The sequence below is a fragment of the Tauraco erythrolophus genome, chromosome 4 (genome assembly GCF_009769465.1).
Source record: "Tauraco erythrolophus isolate bTauEry1 chromosome 4, bTauEry1.pri, whole genome shotgun sequence".
NCBI classification, from domain to species: Eukaryota; Metazoa; Chordata; class Aves; order Musophagiformes; family Musophagidae; genus Tauraco; species Tauraco erythrolophus.
Genome location: NC_141468.1, coordinates 3,792,615 through 3,811,914, shown reverse-complemented (window position 1 = coordinate 3,811,914; position 19,300 = coordinate 3,792,615). Strand labels below are relative to the sequence as shown.

The window sequence follows — 19,300 nt, the reverse complement described above, 5'->3', positions numbered from 1 at the left end:
ATTACAAACAGATTTTCCTTGAATTCTCAAAGGATTTCCAGTTGCTGGTAGTTGCCCTGAGTGAGTGTGCATTGACCTACCTGAAGCAATATTAAATACATGATTCTCCGTATTTTTGTGGTCTTTTTTTTTTTTTTACTAGAGTGGTCCTAGTGCCAGGTCTTGTCACAAGATGTGCATCGACATTCAACGAAGGCAGATCTACACGCTGGGACGCTATCTGGATTCCTCCGTGAGGAACAGCAAGTCTCTGAAGAGTGACTTCTATCGCTACGACATTGACACAAACACATGGATGTTGCTCAGCGAAGACACTGCGGCGGATGGAGGTCCAAAACTGGTGTTTGATCATCAGGTCAGCTACACTGATACTCTTAGTGCAGGTTCTCAATGTTTGGGAATCAATTTTGATCGTAGCCTCCTGCGATTGAGAAGTGCTGCACCAGGTAACAGAGCGGTGACAAGGGCCGTGTTCTGCACTCACTTAAATTCCAATAGCTTTGTTGTCTAATGCCACTGACTACTGGTATTCTAATCAAATCGAGTCAGAAGAATCATAAAAACCTTTGCAAACTAACTTATTTTATTAAGACACGTTTTATTAAAGCTCAAAGCACAGTTTGTCTGGTTTTAATCAGTCTTGTTGAGCTGGGTTTGCAGATTTGCCTGCTCAGGAGGCGCTGGGGAACAACTCACAAAGCCGTGTAGGGTACCTTTGGAAGAACACTATAAGCAAGCTGCTGAAATGAGGCCAGCCAGGATCAGGATTCTATCAAAATTTGTGGAATGTGCTTGCTTTGTAGAGGTTGAAACACCTTAGAGGAGTGGCTACTAACATTTAAAAAGCCACACCTGTCCCTAGGATAAACTAAACACTTTTTTACTTCTGTTGTGTGTTTTAATGGCTTTTGTGTACTTGATAAAGGTATTTTGTTCTTTATTGATATTTATAAAGCGCGGCCAAGAAACAGCACATCAGTATGCATTTGTAAAGCAGCCCAAGAACTGCTTTAATTGGTACTAGCTGTTTTGTAACCAAAGCTGCTGTTTGCCAGCACAATACGCCTTTCTGCTGACACTGAAAATTAGGTACGTGTTGTCTGCAGAAGAAAAGCCAATCAGTCTTTCTGTTCTATTAATAACCAATACCAGTCTCCCAGGTGTTGGGGAACAGGCAAAAGTAAATTGGCAGCTGGCAAGGCTACTGTAGGTACCTTGTTTGCCTGCTTCTGAAATGGTTTCTTTTTCCCCTGCTGTGTCTTAGGAAAGAATGTCCTCCCTGAATTCTTTACCAATCTGCAGCTCTTTCTGTGCCCCAGTACCTACTGCAGGAGCAATTTTTGTTTAACCTCCACAAAAATGTGCTGTGTAACACACTAGGAGTGTTTTCTGTCGGCTTTGCTAAGTAGCATCTCTGTCTTACTATAATCTTGTCTGGTTTTTGGTGTGTTTTGGTGTGTGTGTTTTGGTTGTATTTGTTTTTTTTCCCCTCTCCCTGGTGTTTTGTAACCCATTGCATTGCACGGTGTCTGAAAACATCACCTGGATTCACGGAGTTTTGTGTGATTTGTACTGTGATGCATCTCTTGTGCCGTAACCTGAATTCAGGCTTTGGGGATAAACGTATTTCTGCTGCAGCCTCATCAAAAATTCTTGGCCAGGTTATGGCTTTACTTCATGTTGAAATAATGGAGGTAACAGTCAATACATGCTCGGGATGGAATCTGAGTAACAAATTGCAGGCTGGTTTTGAATCCAGTGGTGGTCAGTAAATTAGCAGTGATTTTGAATTTTTCCCTTGCATAAACATTGTCAAAGACGATATTTTTTTTCTTAACTTTCTGACAGAATTGTCTGTCATCCTGGTGAAATGTTTTTCCCTAAAATCAGCAGGTAGATGCAAGTTTTTTACGTGATGAAGGGTGCATGTAGCCTCCCCCTCCCCTTTTTTTTTTCTTATTAAATAAGTAAGTTAAAATTAGACTCACATTTTAAATAAAAGACTTTTCTGAGATTAATACCTGTCAACTGAGAAGACACATGTATTCTTTTCTGTTCATTAGAGGCTCAGGGGATGTGCAGAGTACTGTCTTTCTAGGTATCGCTTGCAGGGGAGGGATGTTTAATCCTAAATCTTAGCGTGTTCAAGTCAATGTGCTGGCTTAAAACTGCTCCTTTGGTTCTTACAGATGTGTATGGATTCTGAAAAACACATGATCTATACCTTCGGGGGCCGAATTCTGACGTGCAACGGCAGTGTTGATGACAGCAGAGCCAGCGAACCGCAGTTCAGCGGGTTGTTTGCTTTTGACTGCCAGTGTCAGACGTGGAAACTTTTGAGAGAGGATTCCTGTAATGCCGGACCTGAGGATATCCAATCCCGGATAGGACACTGTATGTTGTTCCACTCTGTAAGTATCCACACTATGCTTTGATTCACGACGCGTGACTTTAAGGAGAACATCTGGGTTTGGTTTTTCTTACAAGTCTGAAGCTCTTTAATCTCCCAAGCAGTTTGTTGTCTCACTCCATTTTATGTTCACTGTCATTCTGATGCTTCTTTAAGTGCAGGTGGTATTAATTCGAGTCTTGGAGCTTTCGTGACTTCAACTAAATAAAATTTCAAGTAAAAAGCAAGGTGAATTTTAAACAGTTGGTTTTAATTGAATAATGGTAAATAGACCCAAAGGCTATGGTTCAATTTGATCTAAAAAGTTTTTTAGTTTAAATTTAGTAGAGCAACTTAGAAGCTTCTGGTCTATTAAATACTCTGTGTGGCTGCTGGAATGGTAAATTTGGCTGCTTATTGGGTGTGTATTGAGATGCACAGATTTCATGTTCCTCTTATGCTGAGCACCCAGCTGCTGCTTGTTGTCTTGAGCAGCTGTTAACAGCTGGGCACAGATGGCATTATGGGCACTTCATCCAGAGCCTGATGGAAAGGCAAAGGGATGGAGGAGAGGGTCCTGTGTAGCGCTTTATTTAATGCTGGGTATTTAAAAAAAAAAAAAATTTCATTGCCTTTCCGGTTGTGCTCCTCAACTACGTTTGCTGAAGTGCGGAACATGGGAACTGCAGGGTATTTTGCTGACATTAAACTCTGACTTGGGGTGAGAAGGATGAAAATTAAAATTAATATTGTGGCAATTAAGCATGTACTGATACCACCACTTGAAAACTGACCAGTTTGAACAATTTACTGAGTTTATTTCTCTTTCCCTTTCAAATGAAAGATCAGAGTTTTTATAGTGAATACTGTGCTTTCAGAGTTTTCAATTTTATTTTTGTTCTGAATGGCTCTCTAAATTCTGGTCAAAAATCTATTGCCACGCAAAATTCTGCACAGATTCCAGGGGATTTTTCAATTACGTGTCCGTGGTAAACATAAGAATACAGCTTTCCGTAAGCACAGGTCATGGAAGTTTAGGTACTTTGCTGTTTTCTCAACCATTTGAAAGAAAAATAATCTGCCTCTTATGGATTTTCCGCTTGGCAAACTTGAAAGAAGTAATAAACCTGTTATTCTTGGCTTGCTCATTGCTATTTGCCTGTTCTGAGTTTAGTAATGTGCTGGTACCTGGATGGTTTCTCTTACAGTCTGTCTTTTGTTCCTGGGTTTGGTTTTAGGTTTGTTTTTTTTAACAGCAAAGTTGTGATCTAATGGGTTTTAGATGCGGAGACTGTTAATTCTTTAATATTAAACTTGAAAAATTAATTGCTGTTTTAGCATTCTGAAGTTACAGCTTGATCAAACAAGACTACAGTAGTAGTTAACTATGTAAAATTTGCCTGGGCACTATTTGAGCTGCAACTCTGTGTTGGATCCAGGTTTGTGGTTTCATATAGATTGTGAAAGTGGAGTCTTTAAAATTGCATTTGTAAGAGGCTTTTTGGGGTGGAGAAGCTGTGAGCCCTTAATGGTTTAGCTCTTGCAACTGAGAAATCAGGAATTCAAGAATCAAGAAGATAAAGAATCCAGTCAAGAATTCTCAAGTTTTTATTGAGTTTGATAATAATAAGCTGTTCTGCATAATTGTTCCCTGTGAATTTTTGCAGAGATGGAGGTAAAAGATTTACCAGATAAAGATTGGTCGATCTGATAGTTAAGGCATGATTTTAAACTCAGGATAAACCTATCCATCGCTCTTTGATTCATTCATGTTTTTGTTAATGGTTACAGATGGCCAACATGCTTTCTTGAGCTTGGTAAAGACATACTTGTGTTTTTCCATTGTAGAAAAATCGCTGCTTGTATGTGTTTGGTGGCCAGAGATCGAAGACTTACTTGAATGACTTCTTCAGTTACGACGTAGACAGCGATCACGTGGATATCATATCTGACGGCACTAAGAAGGATTCAGGGATGGGTAAGAGTATAACTACATGCTCATTCCTTCCTGTTGGTACAAAGAAGAAATACATTAAGTAGGTGAAAGGCCAGCTTCAGTGTCCTGTGGTGTCAGGTTGGCATCCTTAACGTACCCGAGCAAACTCCACAGTATATAGGTTAAACTTACGCCAGCTCTTTTGTCCTTCCTGTCATTTGATGCTCACCATCTTCAGCACAATACAAATAATTGATGCATGAAACCCCATAGCCCCTCAAAAGAAAAAAAAAAAATCAGCAAAATACAAACTAAAAATACCTCCTTTGAGACTCCAGCAAAGACAGACAAAAGAGGCTGAAAAAATACTTTTCTTTAAACCAGGAAAGGAGAAAGCAATTTTTTTTTCTAGTGTTCACCAAGTGACAGATGCCATAAAATGGAAATAATCTGCTTGGTTCGAGATGCAGGAAGGTAGGTAAGATGCTCAGAGACAGAGAATCGGAGTAGAGGGACAGAAGTTATTTTGCCTGGCAGGAGCTGACTAGAAAGATGAGACCTGTTGTCCTGTTATTCTTGTACTAAATTATCAGGGAGGAGCAAAAAAAGGTAGGAGGAGGGAGCAAGGTTTCAGTCCTGTTTGATTCATACCACTGGAGCTATGCACACCAGACGTAGAAAGCTTTAAAAACACCCAAAAGGCATTGTAACGCAACCATAAAGAACTGATTTTATACCTCTTCTCAAATGACACAAAGAAGAATGTTCCTTTTTTCCAAAAAGGATTTCTGTATGTGTAAGCCCATCATTTTCCTGTATTGCAAATATCCCGATTTTCAGCATACAGCTCAGAAATGGAAATTTGTGTCACAGTGTGTACTACTCTAGAAGTTATGAATATTTCTCATATTATGTATATTTACTCCTGATCTTGTTTTTTATTCTTCCAGTTACCAAAATCCCAGGAAGCTAATTTCTCTTGAATTTAGGCTACCCACCTTATTTTGATGAGGCTTAATTTTTAGCAAGTAATTTTGCCAAACTTTTGAAGAGAATTATTGATGGTTCTGAGTTATTGTTTGCTCATTGATTTAGTTATGCCAATGAGGGAGAAGAGTACCCAAGCTCTTATTCTCTGGAGTCATTTAATTACTTGAGTGCTTCCAAGAAAGAACCAGCTTGTATTGTTGACAATCTCTTTTATTAAGGTGCCTGCATGTTGCCTGATGCTGCTCTGCACACACCCACGCTCTATTTGTTGTCCTTAGTGCTTTGAAAGAATTGAGATTTTTTTTTTTTTTCCCCATGAAATTGCTAGCCTTCTGCCATTTTGCTTTTTTAAAACTACATTTCTTTATAGCCAGAAGCCTTAAAACATGTGGCTTTAAGCTGACACCTCTGTCTACTTCAGATTTTAAGATACTGAGCTTGTTTTATGGCTGGAGAAGACACTGAGCTCTGCTTCTCAGCAAGTACATTAACTGCAAGGTTCAGTTAAGCAAGTGAGACCATAATATTTAGCCCTCCTCCCCATTCTCCCAGACCTCGGAGTGGTGAATAGTAGACTTTGTAGGAAAATGACTCATTGGAAATAATTCACGAGTAGATTTTCAGTTTACTGTTCTCCTGTGTGTAAAAAGTAAACAAACAGATTTGAACGCTTCCCTTGCTTTTGAAATAAAATGGTAGGATTATTTGCATTTTAACGGGAAGAGAACAAAACGCTTGTTACGTTCAGACAGCAAATGCTGACAGCACTGTTTTCACCCAAAAAAGCAAGTCTTTTTTGTGCCCCTGTTAGGTGGTGATACACCATTTTGATCTGTATGAGCAAAGCGATTCTCTCACTGGTCGCTGTGAAGTTTTAAGCTGCTCAGTGATGAGTCAAGTTGAAGATGCCTGACCTAAATGTTCCTATAAAGTCCCATGATTACATTTTGTTCCTGGCTCGCATGTGGCATTCAGTTCTATTCTTAGTTGTGCTATTTTGATTTTCACCCTTTCTAAAAGAACTTAATTGTGCATTTGTTTAAAATTTCCATTAGAGTAGTGAGAAGATATTAAAAAAAAAAAGTAGTAAAATGGATAATTAAGGATTATCAGTAATATGGAATTGTTGTAATGCTAGAGAACTATGGTAATGATGTGTTGGTTTTGCTGCTCTCATCTTCTGGATGAGACACTTAATGCTGTTTAGTGTTTCTTTGCTCTTAGTTGCGCCTTTGATATTGATCCTGGAACCAGTTGCTTGAATAAGTGACGTGTTAGAAAATATAAGGTGATAAGTATCACTTAAATTTTTTTCGTTTGCAGTGAAGGACAGTAATTTTAGCAAGTTTAGATGTGCTTTTTTCGTTCCTGGGAAAAGTTAAAATTTGATCAAGGTACAAGTTCTGAAAGATGAGTTTGCACGCAGCTTTGCCTACTAAAAATGTCTCCTGCCTCGATCTGCTTTGAAACGTAGGTGAGCCTTGCAAGTCCTTGTGTCTGGCAGATGCCATTTGCTGGTGAGCATGGGTGCTTTCTCCAGCTCATTGCATGAAAAAAACTGGTGCTTCCTCTTTGCTGTCAAAGGAGGGCACTACAGGGAAATTAGACCATCAGGGATGGTTCTCTTCCTGCTGCATGATAACTATTAGGAGCAAGAAATTTGTTAGTTCAGCTAGAGGATGGACAAAATGGGGCTGAGGAAAAGAGAATGCAGCTGTGATAATGAGTCAGATGTGAAGACAGGCAGTAGTGGTACAAACTGGAGGAAGTGTCGTGCAGTCAAATAGAGCTGGTGTTGGAGAAGAGGTAGAAATGTGTCTGTTGATAGATGTACCCTGTTAAAGCAGTTGAATTCTATTAATTACTTGGGAAAAAAAACAACAAACCAACACAAACAACAACAAAAACCAAACCCAACATGTGTATGCCATACTATGTCTCTGAAGCATACACATGGTCTAGAGGTGCCACCAGTATCAGATGTCTTCAGAAGGCCATCCTGACAGCTTGCCTGACTGGCTTAGCACACAATCCGTGACTAATCACGGGCAGTCATTTCAGGTCTGAGGGAGTTAACGGGAGCACTTGTGGTCATGGTTCTTGTGATAATCCGGTTTGGCCCTGACTCAGGTGGTGTGTCAGAGCTGTTGGTCAGAGGGAGAATTGCCTTCTGCAAGAGAATCAAGATCATCTTATATCCCTTGGCAACGAGTAACTTCCAAAGTTGAATGAGAACAAGCCTTAAACACTCTTGTGGCTCTTTTTAGTGGTGAGAACCTCATGAAGTTCAACAAGGCCAAGTGCAAGGTCCTGCACGTGGGTCGGGGCAATCCCAAGCACAAGTACAGGCTGGGCAGAGAATGGATTGAGAGCAGCCCAGAGGAAAAGGACTTGGGGGTGCTGGTGGATGAGAATCTCAACATGAGCTGGCACCGTGTGCTGGCAGCCCAGAAAACCAACCGTGTCCTGGGCTGCATCCAAAGAAGTGTGGCCAGCAGGTTGAGGGAGGGGATTCTGCCCCTCTACTCTGCTCTTGTGAGACCCCACCCGGAATACTGCATTCAGCTCTGGAGTCCCCAGCACAAGAAGGACATGGAGCTGCTGGGCCGGGTCGAGAGGAGGCCATGAAGATGATCCAAGGGCAGGAGCACCTCTGCTCTGGAGACAGGCTGAGAGAGTTGGGGTTGTTCAGCCTGCAGAAGAGAAGGCTCCAGGGAGACCTTGTAGCAGCCTTTCAGTACTTAGAGGGGTCTACAGGAAAGCTGGGGAGGGACTTTGGACAGGGGTGCGTAGTGATAAGACAGGGGGCAATGACTTTAAACTGAAAGAGGGGAGATTTCGATTGGATCTAAGGAAGAAATTTTTCACTCAGAGGGTGGTGAGGCACTGGAACAGGTTGCCCAGAGAAGCTGTAGATGCCCCATCCCTGGAAGTGTTCAAGGCCAGGTTGGATGAGGCTTTGGGCAACCTGATGTAGTGGAGGGTGTCCCTGCCCATGGCAGGGGGGTTGGAACCAGATGATCTTTGAGGTCCCTTCCAACCCAAACCATTCTATGATTCTATAAAATAGTTCTTAAGGGCAAACTGCAAATATTTTTTTACCTACTGCTGAAGTTCCTAGGTCTCTTGCTGGGGCAGATGCTCATTCCCGACACAGAGCTGTGCACCTGACAGACGGGAAGTTTCATGGATAAGTACCACGGACAGAGGCGGAACAGCCAGGCCAGGAAATCCTGATTGAAAACAAGCCGATGTCAGAAAAACAGTCATCGAGACAGAGAGCACAGCTAGCCCAACGTGACCAGGATCCAACTCGGACAAGCAGTCTGAATATCCTATTTGGATTGTCTTTGTGACACCTGACAGGTTTTGCCCTCGTTCGTTTTGAAGTCTACCTTGCCAGGGGCCAGCATATCCCTTGCCATGGAAATACTTTGTTTTGTGAGGGACCTTGTGTGCTCTTCGTCTTGAGGTGCTTCTCTGAACCAATCTCAAAATACTTTCCTCTGACTGTGAAGGTGAGGAGGAGAGCACGCAGTCACCAAATCCTAAGGATGCTTTACAGATATGTCATAGCAGCAAAATTCCCTTCAAATACACTGATTTTTACCGAAATCTCATGTTGCTTGGGAGAGAGCTGAGCGTTGGACATCCTGTTGTTGCTTTTTTGACGTGACCACCAAACTGTTCAAATGGTCTCCTTAGTTGCTGCTTGGCTGACTGCCAAACGCAGTCTCATCATGAAAAATCCAAGAGGATCATCATTATCTTGCTGTGTCAACAGCTGGCCTGCGTGCTGTCTCTATCACTCGTCAAGGTTTGCTCCGTTGAAGTTCAGGGGAGGTGCTGCCTCAGTTTTGTATGGATTACAAGTAGTGATATGGAGTAATTTGCTGACCTACTGCTTTTTAAAAATTAATCCATCAAGGAGGTGCCAGGTTGTGGCGCTTTCTCCTATTTTGTAATCACGAGGCATCCCAAGGAGGGAGAACGCTTGCAAGTCACTTGCCGGGGGATTAGCAGTAACGTGTTCTGGGGGTTTTGTAACTTAGGTGGCACTACAAGGCTGTCAGGGAACTTGCTTCCCTTAATTATCCTTCACGAATCCTTCAGAAGTGGTCTGCAAAGTTCCATTGTTGTCTTGCCAATGCTGTGTTGCAGAGCATATTTAAAAACATGCCCTAGTATCCCCTCGGATGTAAGAAATGAGGTTTAATTTCCAAACTTCTGCCTAGTGCTGAGAGAACCACATCTGTCAACTCCCGATTTACTGCTCTCCAAACTCCGCCTCTGCATAAAAGCTCCGTTTTCTTGTTTAGATGCTGGCAGCAGCCAACGTTGCGCTTGAAACCACTGTAGCTGTTTGCACGTACAAGCCCCAAAATATTCAGCTTGCTGAAATGATCGCTATGACCAAATAAATGCCTGTGAGTAGAGGCTGTGGTGGTGGGAACATACCTATTTCACAGTGAGGCGTCACTTTTCTACAGAAGTTTTTCCCATGCGTTATATTTAAATGGAAATTAAATTGTACAGGGTTACGCAGCATCTTATCGAAGCTTTCTCAGGAATTACTGCTTGTTTATGTAACTGGCTGCTAACTCAAGGCCTGTGTGGCTGAATATTGTTTTCAGATATTGAGGCCAGGAGCTTTTCAGTTTTGCTATATAAAAATAAATTAAAATGTTAAGTTCTGGAGAGAGGATTCAGACCTCTTCTTTCCAGTTAGTTACTACCCTTCTATCCTGGACTGGTTAATGAGATTACAGAGGGAAAAAAATGCAGTGGCACAAGAAAAGCATTCACCATCTACTAGACTTCTCGGGGTTGTATTGTGTTTTGCAATTTCTCTGTACAGCTTTTCCTCTTCAATCAGTTACGTGTTGTCGTAGGAGCCAAGTTAATATCACGTAGCCACAGGCCAGTGCTGTGTTCCAAACAACCAGGGCTAAGTCCTCAGCTGCTGCCTTGTCCTTCGAGCTGTCTGGCCGCAGCTGACCCGAGTGATCACAGGGCCTGAGAGGCACTCTGAACGGGGGGAAATCGGTGGAGGTTTGCTCCAAAGCTAACTACCACGTTTAGGCGAAGAAGGAGAAGAGGGAGGGAACTTCTGTGGAGCTGTTCTTGCCACTTTATGCGCCCCTTGGACCTAATGCATGACAAATGTACTAGGTCCAAGGGGGAACAGGTTGCCAGAGAAGTTGTGGCTGCCCCATCCCTGGAAGTGTTCAAGGGCAGGTTGGATGAGGCTTTGGGCAACCTGGTGTGGTGGAGGGTGTCTCTGCTCATGGCAGGGGGATTGGAACCGGATGATCATGAGCCCCCAACATAAGAAGGACATGGACCAGTTGGAGAGGGTCCAGAGGAGGGCCACGAAGATGATAAGAGGGCTGGAGCACCTTTCCTATGAGGACAGGCTGAAAGAGTTGGGGCTGTTCAGCCTGGAGAAGAGGAGGCTCCGGGGTGACCTTATAGCGGTCTTCCAGTACCTCAAGGGGGCCTACAAGAAAGATGGGGAGAGGCTGTTCAGGAGGGCCAGTTGTGATAGGACAAGGGGTAATGGTTTTAAAATAGAGGGAGGTAGATTCAGGTTGGATATTAGGAAAAAATTTTTTGCCACGAGAGTTGTAGAACACTGGAACAGGTTGCCCAGAGAGGTGGTGGATGCTCCATCCCTGGAGACGTTCAAGGCCCGGTTGGATGAGGCCCTGAGCAACCTGATCTAGTTGGAGATATCCCTGTTTGTTGCAGGGGGGTTGGACTAGATGACCTTTGAAGGTCCCTTCCAGCCCTAACGACTCTATGATTCTATGATCTTTGAGGTCCCTTCCAACCACAACCATTCTATGGTTCTGTGGTTCAAAATGATGGTTCTTGCGGTGCATGGGCATTACCGTGTCTGATTCTCACCCCTTGTTGTTGTTTATGACTTTTTACTGAGTCTTAGAACTTAAAAAAAAAAAAAATCTCCTAAGCAATCAGTTACTGTCACAGGTTCATTTTTGTCTCCCATGGACAATTAAATTTCCTTCCCGACGTACATTTTGGTAGCTAAATATCACAAGTACTTTTCACAAGTTTACAGCCCGTGTCCCTCTCTAATATGCTGACCGCAATCATTTGGATTGTATCCAGCATTTCCTGCAGGTCCGCTGCGCTTGCGGTTTGTGAAGCTCTCTTACCCCCTAGTGGAAGCGTTGGTTGGTCATGAGGATTTTACGTAGCCCTTTTGCTCTGTCAAGGATCAGACTTGGTAAACATCTTTTCGACGTTTCTGTTGTGTTTAAAATATCTCAGCATCTCCCTCTTACTGTGTAGTAGCTCACCTTATTTCCTTATTGTTTTATTTTCAGGGACTCCTTTACCAAATTTGTGTTGTCTTGTGGTTTTTTAATCATGTTATGTCGAACTTTCTAGTTGGATCTTCCTTTGGAAAAGATGAGACTTCAACTTTGTCTACCCTAAGGCATTACTTAAATATTGTTCTACACAGTTGCTTAGATAGGTCAAAGATTTTATGTACGTTGATCCTTGTCTTAGGCCCCTACTAAATGTAGGGATACGTATTTTTGGATACATTATTTTTCTAGGCATTCTGCATTTCCAGCAATCTCAAGAAGAGATTGATGTGCAACTGCAGGAAGCCTGAAATTAATTGACTTGAACTTGGGTTTTCACTGCAGTTGCTGCAGGTAAATCCTATTCTTACTATCAAGAGTGAAAAAACAGACGCTGAACTTTGGCAGCTTTTCCCTCCTGTATTATTTAAATAATAATTTCAGCTTCAGGAAATTGAACATAAACTAGATACAAAATCCATTTATTTAACAACATTTCAGGAGGAGGGATGGGACTTCCGTAGACAAGTTTCATATGCTTTCTGTATCAATGGTAATATAGCAACCGTATTCCTCATGATTATAATAATTTTCATTTCAATGAGCCTGAGGTATTAATACTCTGAAGATTTGCATGTTTTTTTTTCTAAAAACCCGGCATGGTCTTGAATGTTCAAAGCAGCAGGCAGGGTTGCAAAGATGTTTTCCGTGTACATTAGCATTGCTGATCAAATTTAGATGGCTCTCCGGCCAGAAATGTCTCAAATATGCCTTGAATTTAATCCTTTTGGGTCAATGATTTAGTCCCTGACTATGCAAGCAAACACTTTACATGATACCTTACAAAAATTAATGATATTTAATCTATAGTTGTCTTTTTGTTCTCAATTTCCTTATTGGGTTACTTTCACAGTACTCATTAGTCTTATTTAAAAACTTCCTTGTGGTTTGCAGCTAAAACAAGGTATGTTGTTGTTGTGCCAGCATTGTTTCCTGCTTTTTCTTTTTCTCTGCTTTGCCACCCCTTTGCCTATAAACTGAATTAATTTTCCTTCGAAACTTTGTGGCAAAATCAGAGGTCAAAGTAGGCAAGCTTATGCTGATGAGGCTCTGCCTCCTGCTTTTCCGTAAAACCATAAGCAAAGATTTTTGTCGACAGGACTCTGAGGATGAATTGTCTGAATATAATTCAGTTTCTACTTCAGTTTACATAAGAATTCAGCACTTTTTTTTTCGTTAAGAAATGATTGGGTTTTTGACTTTTCTAAACGTTTCAGTAGGGGCTTTAAAGTGTAGAAAACTAAAAGCTGCGCAGAATTTTTTAATTGATATTTCTTACTTTCCTGGCCTAACAGATGAGAAGATTGAAGTGAGAGACTGAAAACTTTACGGAACGGGCTTGCAAAACGCTTTTTTGTATGTTCTTAAACAGCAATATTAAATGGTTTATTAGCGTAGGGCTTGTTTTCTAGTCCATGGGTGCCATTCACAGTTAATTGCAGGGAAGAATTTGCAAAATACAAGAGTTCTGAGAATTTTTCGTGCCAAAATGTTGATCAAAGGCCAGGAACCTTTACCAGCCTTTGTAAACTGACCCAGAAAAAGAAATGAGACAAACAGGATCTGTAAACAAAGATCACGTGCTCTTCACAAATACATTTTGGAAGGATGGTTGCCTAGGGAAACAGGAAATGGGGAATTATACAACAAACAAAAAGGACTGCCAAACAAATTTGCTGACCTTTTTTCGGGGAATTATGATGAAAACTGTTGGAATCCTCAGTATTTCACCATATTTCTAAATCTGAAGGTGGAACAGAAGAATAACTTGGTAATTATACCACAACTATTTAGAAAATACCGAAAACTTCCTTGAAATCTTTGTCCTAAAGGAAGCAATGCAAGGTTGTGAGCTAAGTAATCTTGAGTTAATCTTGAATTTTTTTGAGTTTCCCAGCTTTTGCAATTAAGCTGTCTGGAGTCAATGTTTCCTTGTACAGATGAGATAACAGAATTGCTCTGTTCATATCTGCAAGGGTCATCTAGCTCTATCCTGAGGCAGTTTAATCCTTGTTTCTGAGCTGGTGGTCTCCCAAATAGCTCTGCCCATACCTTTTCCTAGGAAACAGCAACTCTCAGAATGGTTTTTGTGCTTTCCAGGAGTCACAAAATAGGCAAGGAGTCAGAATTTATACTGGACTTGTCCTTAGCAGGGAAGGAGTCAGCCCCTGGGTGATGTTTCTCCTCTTCCTCCTCCCTCGTGCCCTGCTTTGGAGGGCATGTGCAAGAAGCAAATTGCTTGCTTAGCAACTTCTGCACGCCTCCTATTTTGAGATGTGGCATTTCGGTTTTAAGTTGTGGTAAATAACGAGATCACTGTGGAGGAGAGGTCATAGAAAATACCAGCTTGGGATCGCTCGCTTGGTTGGACTTGGTTTTATATGAAAGTTGGAGAAGTAATAAAAGTAATTAAAAAGAAGAAAACGAGGAAACTAGGTAGTGAAGGTTAAACTTAAAATGCTCCTTATCCCAGAATACTGAAGAGATAGTTGCGTGAAATCTCATGCTTCTACCATGGATACTAGAAAAATCTGCTGAATTGTAGGGGGAGGGAAGTGCGTTTGTCTGATGCTTGGATCTCTTTCTGTATCCTCCATTGTTTTTAGTGTGTAACTTTTTTTTTTTTTGTCAGTTCCAATGACAGGTTTCACTCAAAGGGCTACCATTGATCCCGAACTGAATGAAATCCATGTCTTGTCAGGGCTCAGTAAAGACAAGGAGAAGCGGGAAGAGAATGTAAGGAATTCCTTCTGGATTTATGACATTGTGAGGAACAGCTGGTAAGTTGGTGAAAGGGATGCTATTTCTAACATCTATGCTGACTTTCTTTAGAAAGCAATCAAACACAATCCAGTCTCCCAGGTAACTCTATAACCTCTCGTAACCATGGAGTGGTAATGTTGAAGGCAACTAAATTCCCTTGAGGCACCTCCTTTTCCAATAGTCGTGAGCCAAACGAGGGAGAGAAATCATTTGAACTTTATTGGAGGCAGGTGGAAGGAATGAGGGGAAGTAAGCCATTTTAAGAAGTTTTTCCTGTAGGAAATGTTATGGGCCAGGACTCATCATCAGTGCAGCACATTCAAGTCAAATATAAGTCATTAATAACCATGTACATGGTACTGGTACTAGAAACTAAGGGAACTGGTCTGCTGTATGAATGGTGATGGAGAAGTCTTCCTGCTAGATCTATCAGCTCTTTCCAGGCTGCATGAAGTGGTGCTTCAGGTAGCTGCTAGAGCCAGTATTCTGAGAAAGTATCTCCTTGTCTATTTGCTGTATGGTATTTGATAGCTGCCACTGCCCCTTTCCGGAGCTGGCGGTGTTTTTGTGTTCAAGGTGTCTTCTAATGTGGAGCATGTGAATGCTGTTTTTTAAAAATGGGATCTCAGTTGGAAAAAAATCCCAGAAGTCTGCTTGGAAATCAGTGATTGAAATGTTAGCTTTGCTTAAGTTTGTGACCTGTTGCTCCAGTGGGTCAAAATGGTGTTCTCCATAATGAAAAATACTTCATGCTGACAATTCTGCTGGCAAATAATGCAGCATCTAAAGATACCTTCAAAGCTTAGGACAAAATTCTCTAGAATTTTTTTCCCGTTTGGCTTGTGATTGAGGACCGTGTTCAGCCAAGATGGTCTTCTCTAATTGTTGGGTGGATTTCTTTGTAGAGCTAAGAATGGGGATGGGATAATAGAAGACAATAGATGAAAAAGTAAGAAAATCTTTGGTGTTACATGCCAAGCAGTTCAAATTTACATCATTTTAACCTTACAGCCTTTCAGTAACTTTTTCTACTGGCTGTAGGTGTTACTAATCGTTACTTACTGCCTTGTATTTCAGGTCTTGTGTCTATAAGAATGACCAAGCAGCAAAAGAGAATCCAGGTAAAAGCCTTCAGGAAGAGGAGCCCTGCCCAAGGTTTGCCCATCAACTGGTGTACGATGAGTTGCACAAGGTACGAGGTTCCACATACATAGGCGTATTTTTTTTTTTTTTGAGTCTTACTGCTCTTACAGTATATTTACTACTTCAAAGATGGTACAATGACTTTTTTGTATAGCGTTAATGTGACAGGTAACTTTAATTTAACTTATTATCATCCTTTGAAATAAGGTGCTAAGCTACTTTTTATGTCAATGTGAAGTAGACGTGATGGCTCCTAGCTTAAATCAAAATGCAGACAATGGGATACGCCAAACCTTTAGTTTCAAGCAGCTAGCTCCCAGCTCTTCTCGTGCTTGAGAACACTTGAAGCTTTATTCATTATCTTCAAGGACCTAAATCTCACAACCTGTTACTGACTGTGGAGTGGTATCTTTAGTTTAGCTGCCACGTTCATCCCTCTAAATGGTCACAGATAGTTGCCAACATTTCTAGGAGGAAGTGGGTTTGAATGAACCTAATCACTGTTAAAAATCTGCTCTAACAGAGCTGCCTTACTTTGCCCTGCGTGTCAGAAGCAGCTGTCATTCTTTAGCACTATCTGACTTTAATGGACACGTTCATGCTTAAATATACTTAAAATTTCGTAGTGTGCATGACTGCTCATAAACTTAGGGCTTTGTGCATGCTAACTAATAAAGCACAAACCCATGGATTAGGTTACTGTAACTTCATTAACCTATGAATTTAAATTGCTGTGACACACTTACTTAACCTTTCAAGGATATTTTGCAATTAAAATAAACTTTTTCTAAAGTTGCTTTTTAGACCGAAACAGTCTGAACTGAAAGACAAATATACTTTAGTCTTATCATTCCATGGGATGTTAATCGAATTTGGGAAACCCAACTAGCCCAAAAGTTTGGGGATAAGGGGGATTTTAAGGAGGAATAGGTGGCAGTTCTGTATGGAGAACTTGTGTGGTTTGTCATCTTCACAAACTTTAGTGATAGACCATAAATACTGGTTTTGCCTTTAATGGCTTACTTCTAAGTGTAAGGTACCGTGAGATTGAGAGTAGTATTTTATAAATTACTGGGAAGGTTGCTAAATCATGGCAGTTGCCCAGCTTTATCTGAAGAGCTATTTGATGTGCTTGTTTTGAAGAGTCTTATTTTTAGAAACCTCTGTTCAAATGACCTTTCTAAACTCCTCTGATATAAATAAGGAGAGCCTACATCAGTGGGATGCAGAGTACATTGTTTTGAGGGATTATTTTTAAAGCTGTGGAGAAAGGTAGCCTGTTGGACTTCTTGAACCTCTGTGTTTGAAGACCCTTTGTGGCATGTTTAATATCAACAGTTCAGAGTCTGAAATACCAAACGATGTGAAGGAAAAAAAAAAAAATTGAAGAAATAAACAGTCCTTTTTTAACACTTCCATTTTTCTTGAGGTTTACCTCTCTCTGTAAGTCTAACCTTGCATTTCAAAGGTGTCGTGTCCTGAAACACTCAGAATGGCTGTTAGGCTACTTGATTTGAGCTACCATGGCGGGGGGAAAAAGAGAATACTGGTATTTTTAATATTTCCATGATTGACATCTCAGGATTGCTAGAACCTTTTTTGAAGGCAATCACAGTAATGGTTGTGACTTCTGATTCTAGATAAGATATATGTTTTCTTCTCAGTTCTTAATGTTGCAGTTTTGGCTTTTTGTTTTACTCTTCAGTTAGCTGTTTCCTTCATGCCCAGGCAGTTTGAGTGTCTTGCAGCTAGGCTGCTGTCTTGAGGTGGGACAAATCTGCCCTCCCAGAGGCCGTGGAAATATTTTTCTTTGCAAGTTAAATGAAGACAATGTAGAGTTTATGGGACATCTGAGGACACAGGCCTGTTGTTCATCTCCCAAGATTATGTTGGACCAGGCTTGTCACTCTACTTCAAGCATCTTTAGGACTTCCCACTTGCTTTGCCAGCGGCCCTTGTCTTTGGGGAAGAGAATGGTCTTTGCTTGTCTGAACTGTGGTGCTTCAGTAGTGCAGCTCCACCAACAGTGCTCTGACTGGAGCCAGAGCATTAGTCTGCAAAGTCTCTTTTTTTTCTGAATCTTCCTAACAAGCATAAATGTTTCTTCTTCAAACAAAATGTGAGATTGCTGGAGTCATCTCACAATTATATGGGTGTAATCTAGTCATCCTCAAATTAGAGAAGGGTTTAATACAAGTGCCTTAATTTAGCCCCTCTCATGACATTGAGAATTTAGAGTCTCTGAGGACAAGATTGGAGAAGAGGTTGATAATCCATCAGTTTGAGTATTCTTTGCATCAAGTATTTGAACTCGATTTGAACCAGGCTTTGGGCAACCTGGTGTAGTGGAGGGTGTCCCTGCCCATGGCAGGGGGGTTGGAACTAGGTGATCTTTGAGGTCCCTTCCAACCCAAACCATTCTGTGATTCTATGAACAGGGCAACACGAGTTGGCTCAGATCCTCCTTTCCTGCTCTTATCTTACGTGCTTAAGGACATGCTCAGAGGATTTTTCTGAAAAAAAGAGATGACATGGTTGGTGGATTTTTGTTTATAAATATCTCAGGAATCTGCTAGAGGGATGTTATAACAGTGCAGCTTTTTTAATTTCTTAAACTGCTTACATTTTAAGATAAACTTTCTTCGTCTCCTAGGGGACAAAATAAGGCTCATAATAAGATGGAGCAGCTTGTCTAAAAGGCGGAGTTTTCTCCCTCCAGAATAAACCTCTCCAAAGATGCTGACATAGTAAATAGTCTTTGTTCAACAGATGTACAATCAACTTTTTGGTCTGCCTCTCGTTTGCTTAGGTTCATTACTTATTTGGAGGGAATCCTGGCAAATCCTGCTCTCCAAAGATGAGATTAGATGATTTCTGGTCTCTGAAGCTCTGTCGACCTTCAAAGGAATACCTGCTAAGACATTGCAAATACCTCATAAGAAAGCACAGGTATAGAAATAAAAGATATTTTGCAATTTTCTTCTCCAAAGTGTCTTTTTTTTTTTTTGAAGTTGCTAAAACTTTAATGTCTTGCAAATTATTTTGGGAAATGTCGCTTCACCGGTTATATGATGGTCTGCAGGTTTCTTGATTATTTTTAATTTTTAAAAAATTATTTTGATAATAAAAAGCAGTGGGCCAGGGCCAAACTACAAAATTAACTTCATTCCAGTTTTGCTAGGGTACTCTAAAAGTAGAAAAACCTGACTATCTTGTGGGGAGTCGTGGGGAATTTTTAGATTCACTTTTCACTCTGCTGCTCATCAACATGTGTTTTGGTACTGCCACCTCCCAAGGAAATGGAATATGTTTCTGAAACACTGTGCTAGAAGATAGTAACAGCTCGCAAGGATGCTAATGAAGTCGGGGGCTGGATTCCTTTGCACATGTGAGACTCAACCATGGTGAGGCCATCAGAGTTTCTCATTCAGAATCATTCAGATCTCACTTTTGCAGAATTCAGCTACGCTGTGATGCTGCTTGCACTCTGGATGTTTCAGTGCTGCCTTATATTTGCTATTTAGGGCAACAGCTTTTCAAAATCAAGCTTACGGTGCTGCCTTAGGCAGGAAATTGCAGCAGCAAGACAGCCTTTCAGGACCCAGCAAATTATTTGAAGCCAATAAATAGCTCTTTCTGCATTCTTGGTGAGAATACTTTATCAAGTTCTGCCAGGAGTTG

The 19,300-nt window shown here is 41.1% G+C and overlaps 1 protein-coding gene across 1 annotated transcript in view; it reads left to right on the top strand.

Moving 5' to 3' along the window:
- Positions 1 to 19,300, top strand: part of MKLN1 (muskelin 1) — a 106,833-nt gene that overhangs the window by 74,405 nt on the left and 13,128 nt on the right. The window contains exons 10-15 of the mRNA XM_086609758.1: positions 143 to 355; positions 2,190 to 2,411; positions 4,238 to 4,367; positions 14,346 to 14,493; positions 15,554 to 15,668; positions 18,429 to 18,568. Coding sequence (XP_086465884.1) covers positions 143 to 355; positions 2,190 to 2,411; positions 4,238 to 4,367; positions 14,346 to 14,493; positions 15,554 to 15,668; positions 18,429 to 18,568 — 968 coding nt within the window. The remainder of the gene's footprint in view (positions 1 to 142; positions 356 to 2,189; positions 2,412 to 4,237; positions 4,368 to 14,345; positions 14,494 to 15,553; positions 15,669 to 18,428; positions 18,569 to 19,300) is intronic.